General features: G+C 37.9%; 1 protein-coding gene and 1 pseudogene across 4 annotated transcripts; both read left to right on the top strand.

Annotated features, from left to right (window-relative positions):
* Positions 1–367: 367 nt before the first annotated feature.
* On the top strand, positions 368–2550 carry LOC113739451 (mitochondrial pyruvate carrier 1-like). 4 transcript variants are annotated; one of them, XM_027266668.2, is made up of 6 exons: positions 413–521; positions 688–726; positions 1049–1163; positions 1263–1317; positions 1411–1546; positions 2273–2550. In XM_027266668.2, the coding sequence occupies exons 3-6, from the start codon at positions 1071–1073 to the stop codon at positions 2313–2315; spliced, it is 327 nt and encodes a 108-aa protein (XP_027122469.1). In that variant the 5' UTR covers positions 413–521; positions 688–726; positions 1049–1070; the 3' UTR covers positions 2316–2550. The 4 variants fall into 4 exon arrangements, with proteins under 4 accessions (XP_027122467.1, XP_027122471.1, XP_027122469.1 ...); XM_027266666.2 differs by lacking the exon at positions 688–726 and having other exon boundaries at positions 368–521; XM_027266670.2 differs by lacking the exon at positions 688–726 and having other exon boundaries at positions 393–521; positions 951–1163.
* Positions 2551–6062: 3512 nt separating this feature from the next.
* LOC140004308 (4-coumarate--CoA ligase-like 9) lies at positions 6063–7224 on the top strand (annotated as a pseudogene).
* Positions 7225–8456: the final 1232 nt, after the last annotated feature.

The raw sequence follows: 8456 nt of genomic DNA, 5'->3' as shown, positions 1-8456 counted from the left end.
ATAATGTTGCCTTGAATTGATTAAATACGTCAAAAGATAGATCTATAAACTTTTCGACATGGATATGCGTGAATGACTTGACAATCTTAGTAGGACAATATTGTAGTCCACATCACATCACCGCCAACTGTTCCTAATAATTTTGTGTATTTTACACACCACATAATTTTATTTGCACATAATGCTAATTTTTTTTTCAAAATATATAATTTTATTTACACAATGCGTAATTTTATTTGCACAATATGTGATTTTAGAACAATTTTTGTAAGTCCTACGTACATTATTAAAAATGAGATATAAGAAATAATTTAGATCGTATAATTTTTTTGAACCAAATGAGCGGTCCATCTGATGACCGCTCTGCTACCCCGTTATCCACGTCGGATGGTCTCATCTGACCGAAACCCCCAATAACTCCACTATACTTGGAACAAAAATGAGTCCACCTTCCCCCCAGTCCCTGCATTTTTCACTTCTTGCATAGTCTTCTTTTGAACATCCCTCTGCAAACTTTAAAGGTATGCTCAGTTCTAGACCTTCCATTTCATTTTCCTTTTCTTTTTTCCAACTCAGTTGATTTGATGCATATCAAGTCTTATGCAGCCTTTTTTTTGGAATCTACTCTTGATTTCATTGCTTATGTCTTGCTTTATCCATGACTAATTTTTGCAATTGGATATTTAGGTGTATTTATGTATATCATCTGCTTCGGGATATTATCAGGTGTTTTAAGTCTTCAACTTTAAAAAATCTCGGATCATTATCATGTTGTGGCTTACTACTTGATCCAACATCAGTATCCACCTAAGCAGAGGAATAAACTGAACCAGTTATCCTACTAAATTTCCAATTTCAGCAGTTATGTTCTTCAATCATGCATGCCTTCCTAAAAATATTACTAGTATGTTTCCTAGGATTACAATCTTCCTCTTCCTTACTTATTTCAGCTGATATTTTCTTCTGTGGTGGTAATTGACTAAGTTTTGCCATGTCAATTTGGCTTCAAATGTCTGGCGTCGTTATATCTTGCAACAATTAATTGCAGCGGATTTCTGGACAAAGTGAATATGGCATCATTTCGAGCATTCTTGAACAGCCCTGTTGGCCCCAAGACGACACACTTCTGGGGTCCTGTAAGCAACTGGGGATTCATTCTTGCAGTATGCTTCTCTCCTGTGAAATATCATATCCAAATGCACAATTCCTTAAGTTTATGGTAGTCAAATATGCATTTAGCCTGAGCCTAATGGTTTTGACAGGGATTAGCTGACACGCAGAAACCCCCAGAATTGATATCTGGCCAAATGACAGGAGGTTTTTCTAGATATATATATATATATTTCTAATCAAAGGGAAGACTTTCTGGAGTTGGGCTCTGATATCTTTATGCATTTCATCATTCTGCAGTGCTGTGCGTATATTCGGCATTGTTTATGAGGTTTGCTTGGGTGATACGGCCACGGAACCATTTTCTTATGGTGACTCATGCCTCGAATGAATGTGTGCAACTATATCAGCTATCCCGTTGGGCAAAGGGCCAGTGGTACGTGAGTATGTATTTGAGGGTTTAATTTTTTCTAATAACAAAAAGAAAGGCTTAAATCAGTTGATGACGATCTTTGTGTCTTTAATCAGCATTATTTCCTTGGGGTTTTTTTCTTCCTGGTACCATCAGCTTCTTTTTTAGCATAGTCTGTCCAACTGCCACAATTCTGTCTGTCCTTTTGTCTGAAGTAGCATTTTGTTGTTAAAAAGCATCACTAACAGGAAGTAAAAATGATGCCTGCTACCAAATGCTTCAATGGTTTTGTGTTTCCAAATCATTTCTAGAAATCCAATTACATTTTATATTTTTACCTTAAAAGAGGAAGCTTGAGAAGTTTGCTCAAGCTTTGATTAGATTGTGACAACATTCATGATGGCTTCACCTTCACTTCCACAGTGCACACTTCACTGTGGCGTCTGTCTAGCCAAAATAGTTGCACGATGTGGGGCAAATAAGGGAGTGGAAGAAAATAATTAGCACAAAAATGGAAAAAGGAACTGTAAATGTTTGAGAAAAACCAGTTCTCTCCCTGCTTGAGTTGCTGAGAGGAATTTCAAAATTCTTCAGATTGATACCTGTTACTGCATCTTTCCAGTTTTTGGCTTATTTCTAGAGCAGTAAATAACCAACTGGAGGCATCCATCGTTTATATCTACTGTACTCTGATATTCGTTAAGACAGGAAATTGCTTATTTGTATCTTTGCGTCTGGTTCTTTTTGTAGGTACTTACAGCAGAAAGAAGACAAGCCTACAACATCTCAGTGATCTGGATCTACGTTTTATGTCTATATGCATATGTAGCATTCGAGGCGATCCTCATTCTTGCAACTGTTTAAACCATTTGTAGACAATAAAATGCACAGAACAGAAGCAACATTCTTTATCTTATATGTACTGATGTATCCATATGACTGTATAACCATTTCTATATTTATCTTATAGAAATGATGAAGAAGCTAGCAAAATACAAGTTCAAACTCGTAAACCTTTTGGTTGCCAACATATGCAATTTCACTTCAACTAAAAATTTGTTTAAGATTTCCCTTTTGTTTTTTTTTTCCGGCAGAGGAGAGGTGAGACTTAAGAAGCGGAGATGGAGAGGAGGCAGCGGGGTTTGTTTTACGTAACTCCTTGAAGCTTTATACACTATTTTGCTTTTCTTAAAGAAGGCATGGAGCAATGGTCTTTCTTTCTTTTGTTTGTTTGACAGAAATACCAAAGGAATTTTATTGATCAACATAATGAATCTGCATCAAGAGCAGAGATGATAAAATCAGGAACCTCTCCAGACACAAGTATCTAATATAGAACAAGCATTTCTTGCTAACAACTGAGCTGCTACATTAATCCTTCTTGCTAAAGGGCTTTCCAATCAGAAACAAGCTTGCTTGGAAAATTTGATCCAACTGTCATATTGTATGTTGCTCATACCTCTTTTCTCTCCGCCAAAATCCCTCTCTACTCTTCCCCATCAGCCAATTTCCCTGCGGGAGACACCTTCAATTCGCTTTTTAGTTTTGTCTTGAGGCTGTGCTCGGTTTATAGAGATTACAGGAATTGTTGTGACTATAGAATCGTACCATTTCAAATGGTTTTCGGAACCATGAGTGACCAGAAACCACGACAAACAAAACAACATAATACAGCGGACACATCCGCGTAATGATCCGGCATAATTCTGCAATATTTGATATGCAAATTTATATAAAACATTACACCAACATATCGCATATCCTATCCTAACAATATAAATGTTTGAGTGGGTGTTATGAACAGTGAATTCTGGTCCCTCATTGGCACCTTCGCTGCGTGGGTTTTCCGTGTTAATGACCCTAGTTCCTGAATTTTCTCTTGACATTTCCAGTGGTGCGGTTCAGTTGTCTCTACGCGGTAATACGCTTGTGCGTGGCTTCTCAATCAATTTTGCCTCTTCATGACCACCAAGAACATCCGTATAAAAAGAATAATCGTTGCATCACATCGGAATGCAAGAATTAGTGTGTTTTGCACATTTTATATCCAAGTAGTACTATTTTGTGCAGAATTAGAGTTTGTTTTTGACTGCTTGGTTCAGTTGCATGAAATTGCTTTTGTGTTCCTGCTACTTTTTGCATTAATATGGATAGTATAGTGGCTACTGGCTGCTAATTAGAAACTGTCATGGATGGTAACCTCTATGACGAATTTCACCGAACCGTTGAAGCTCTTGCAGAAGAAAGAGTTCGCCAAGTTAACCGTGTCCTCAATATTCCATCTCTGGTAAATGTAACTGAAGTATAATACAAGTGTAGTTTTAACCACTTACCATTACCATTGCTTCCTGTCTTCTTCCTTCAACTAAGCACTGATGCTCTAATCAAATCTTAATATTCAGTCCTCCTACTTACTTATATATTAGACATCTCCAAATCCAATATAATTAATTGATAGGCAAAGCCTTTTTGGATTCAAGCAACAGTTAAGATGGCGCCAATTCTACATTCTCATGTGTCCAGGACAAAATTGCAAAAAACCAACTGGAGCGCTTGCAAATTTCCAGTTTACTTGCCATCACTGCAATCCATGGTTCAAAGTCACGGTCGCGGCCCGACCGTTTCATATTTGTCTCGACATATCGGTCGCGGTCTCAGCGAAATACAAATTTTTAAAATATTTAATATTCTAAAAATTGTAAAAAAAAAATATGATAAACAAAAATAATTTTAAGAATAGCAAAAATAATAAAAATTCCAGTTGACTCGAAATGGCTCGAGACAATTCGACCGTTTCTATCCGTTTCGGAGACGTCTCGACCGAGTTCTCAGCGATTCATTATCTCGAAGTCTATCTCATCCCGGTATGGTTCATTCTTCTACCTATTCATTGCTTATGTCTTCAACGTTTTCATCGGCTAATTATTCTCTTGCTCAAATTGATTGTCTTGTCCTGATGGTTATCTTGTGCTTTTTATGGAAGGCAAAGAATCTCAAAGTTCATTTCGAGGATTATTCATTTTCTGTTGTAGAAAATACAGGTTAACATTAAGGTTCATTTTTTATCCATAATCCCACTAATTCAGATTCAACAGTGAAACTGCAGGTTAAGGTTCCTCATTAATATTTCTGATGCCACTGGCATGGCATGTTCACAGCAATAATTGAACATCAACATGCTTATCAGATAATTACAGATTGGCACAGATGATAGACTACTGATGGCACAAAAGGAAATATTGTCACAGTCGAAAACTATTCTCAATGAATTTTATAACTTCCAATTATTCTTGATGAAATAAAATCTACTACAGAATGAACAACCAGATCTACCTAATGCCAACGAAAGACTTGCAAAAGAGATCGATGTACTGCCTTCAAGTGAGGAAATTTACTCAATCCTCCTCTAGGAAACAATAATATAATGACACAATACACCATAACAGCATGCCTACCAACTAAAGCTGCACTACTACTGCTTCCAGAAAATCAACATGAAGCATCACCATCTTAGGCTCCATTACTCCAACAACAACTGAGTCCAAAAATTGAAAAAGAATCAGTTGCCTGGTTGACACTATAGCCTGACCACCTCTTTGAGCCCCTTCTACTTCCTTCTCACCTGAAGGCACTCCCGCAACAACCGCAGAAACCATTGAGCCACCAACATCGACAGGAAGCCACCTGCAAGCAACAACACCCCAGCCAAATGAGCAAAGGTAGAGTAAATCAACTTTCAACCGTGATGATCGCGCTTTAGGGATACCATCTTTTGCCTAGACAATGTTATAGCATCGACTTCTTGATACTTTTGCCAATGTTAAAGCCTAATCTCCATGCACTCTGTGTCTAGTAGCTGGAACAATTCTTTGGTCGAGGCTAACTAGCTCTTGCTGGCTTTTGATGGCCTGCGGACAAACTTCATAAGGCCTTTTGTAAATGTACCTTATCTATGAATCTGAATACATGAAACTAGTACAAATCCCTGCAAACTTCAATTACTAAGATACATTTTTCACCAAATCCCTGCAAAACTCAATCGAATAAAAAATTTTTGGGTACCCTCGCATGATGCCCAAATCAACTACTACAAACAAAAATCACATCTTTAACAAATAAAAAAAAATATAGAATTCCCATACAACAAGATAATGTAATTATATAACTAAACATGTGACTAGTGCAATAATCTTACACAATTATACCTCCACGAATCGTACCTGCCTGATTCCACGGCGCAGCAGCCATGTTAACAGCCCTCTTTAACCAGCTATCAACTCAAACATTTGATATCCTAAAAAGAAGTCCACCAGCCATGTTAAGGTTCTCAAACCAGCTATCAACTAAGTATTTAATATCCAAAAAAAGTCCTCTCTTGTTATGGAGTATTATCTTTGGGTAATTATATCCCGGCGGCTTATTGATTAGTATTACTTAAATACAAGTCAACTTTAATGATATTGGCTTCCCTTTCGAATCCTACAACAACTGCGATGGAGGAAATAAGAGACACAATAAGAACAACTCAGCTTTTCCTCCCACCAGCTAAAACTTAAAACACATACTAAACTAAATACACGTACGTTAATGGCGAAAGCACCAAAAATAGACCCCAGAAATGGGTTTTGCTCAGAGACGAAAATCTTCCACAGCCTTAGACCACCAGTTCCATTACCACCACCTTCTGAGCCAATCTCCATTACTGACCACACTCGCTCCCTCCTCCATGCTTCCACCACTCCCACCACCCCGTTCCTCATTGACTCCGCCACCGACCACCGAATCTCTTACGCGGACTTCCTCAACCAAGTTCAGTCCCTCTCCTTGTCCCTCCAGTCCCATTTCCCTTCCCTCTCCCAAAACGGCGTTGCCTTCATTTTCTGCCCTCCATCCCTCCATGTCCCAGTTCTCTACTTCTCCCTCCTCTCCCTCGGCATTATCGTCTCCCCTGCCAACCCTCTCTCCTCCACCTCCGAGTTGACCCACATGCTCCAACTCACTAAACCCAGCATTGTATTCACCACTTCCTCCCTCTGTCACAAGTTCCCGGAAACTTTAAAATCTATCAATAGTGTCTTTGTAGACCAGCCGCAATTTCAATCCATGCTCTCGGACACCACCACTGGCAGTGGAGTGGTGGGTAAGCATGCCGGCCGTGTCATCAGCCAAAATGACACGGCCGTTATACTTTACTCGTCCGGTACAACTGGACGAGTCAAAGGGGTGGAGTTATCCCACCGTTGCTTAATAGCCACGTTAGCTGGTTTTTAGTTTTTACTATAACAGATACGAAAGCGGTAAAGATAATGCTGAAGATCTTCCTCGTCAGGTGATTCTGTTTTTCTCGCCGATGTTTCACGTTTACGGGTTTTTTGGGCCAATAAAGGCTGCGGCGTTGGGTGAGACAGCGATTTGGTTGAGGGGGTTTGATTTTGAAAAGATGCTTGAGGCGGTGGAAAAGTGTAAGGTGACATACATGCCCGTGGCGCCGCCGCTAGTGGTGATGTTGCTTAAGTCGGATTTGGTGAGTAAGTATGATCTTAGCTCCCTGCGCCAACTTTTATGCGGTGGTGCGCCGCTGGGAAAGGAGGTCTCTGAGCAGTTCACGTCCCGCTTCCCCCACGGGGAGCTTGTTGAGGCACGTATCTCTCTGTCCATTTTTTTTTTCCGATGCATTTTGGGTTGAATCTTTTTGCTGTCCCATGGTCGACGATTGCTACGGGTTAGGAATTGGTATGCTTTGCAGTTCGCATCAGGGGCCTCTCTAATTCATTCAGTCTAATTCGGTTAATTTTTATAACTTTTGGCATAAATTCCTACAATTTTAGTATAATAGTGAATTAATTATATAAATTCACAAAATTTATGTTTGTATCCAAATTATATAAATTTATACCAAATGTTGTAAAAATTACATAACTGGATGGAATTGGATAAAATTTTAATTGAAGATGTCCGGATTTGTTTTATTTAAAATGCTTTATAACTGAGGTATTTTTTTCAAAGAATTTATATCATTTTTCCTTGTCAACTAATAGTACAATAATTTTTTTTTTTTACTTCCATTGTATTGAGTTTCTCCCTATTTTAGGTTCATTGTCATCTTTTTTAAAAAAATTAATTTTTATAACCATAAGTGATTAAGTGTAACTATAAGGAATCAAAACACTAATCAAAAGAAATCGAAACTTAAACTAGGACTGCAGAATCCAGAACAATAATCATAACTGTTTTTACAAGAGTCCGTTTCGATTCTACCTTTTAAAGGAATTGGCGATTTTTGAATTAGTTTTAAAAATGTTGCCGCCCCTAAGTGGGAGCTCGAGCTAATCAAAACCAAAATACCACATCCTTGTGCTATAAATTTGTACCAATAATGGATATGCATTATCATTAAGGGTGGTAACGGGAGTGAGTGTCTGCAGGGGTAGAAATGGAGTAGGATGGGGCGGCAGTAGAGGTGGAGGTGCGGGGAGAAAATTTCCCCCGTCTTAAAACAGGGAGGGGTGCGGGGCAATTTACATCCGCCTAATCCTCTGCCCGTCCTCCGCATACAAAAAAATTATATATATATAATAATTTAGTTATAATCCAATTCTTTATATTTAATAATATAATTATATACCTCTAATGACTAATAAGTAATAATGTATTATTTAATAAGGTAACTAAACTAATAGTACTATATTATCTATTCAGACTAAACGTAAACTAATAAGGTTTCCGTCTTGACAGTTTGTTAATTTTATTTAGGTTCCATTTGATAAAATTGAATCTGAATTCTGAAGTCTGAATTCTGGAATCTGAATATTGAAACAATTAATTTGCTGAATTTTAAGTATTGAAAAGAAATATATGAATGTATGAATTTTAATACTAAACCTATTTATACTATTTGATAAACATTTATAACTGAATGCTTAATAAGTTAAGT

This window comes from Coffea arabica, chromosome 4c (genome assembly GCF_036785885.1).
Source record: "Coffea arabica cultivar ET-39 chromosome 4c, Coffea Arabica ET-39 HiFi, whole genome shotgun sequence".
NCBI classification, from domain to species: domain Eukaryota; kingdom Viridiplantae; phylum Streptophyta; class Magnoliopsida; order Gentianales; family Rubiaceae; genus Coffea; species Coffea arabica.
Note: the sequence above shows the minus strand (reverse complement) of the source record. Positions and strands in the feature narration are given on the sequence as shown.

Coding starts and splice junctions, on each gene's coding strand:
- LOC113739451 (XM_027266666.2), top strand. CDS start 1,071: ATGGCATCATTTCGAGCATTCTTGAACAGCCCTGTTGGCCCCAAGACG. Junction 1,318..1,410: donor ATCTGGCCAAATGACAGGAG/GTTTTTCTAGAT, acceptor ATCATTCTGCAG/TGCTGTGCGTATATTCGGCA. Junction 1,547..2,272: donor CGTTGGGCAAAGGGCCAGTG/GTACGTGAGTAT, acceptor TTCTTTTTGTAG/GTACTTACAGCAGAAAGAAG.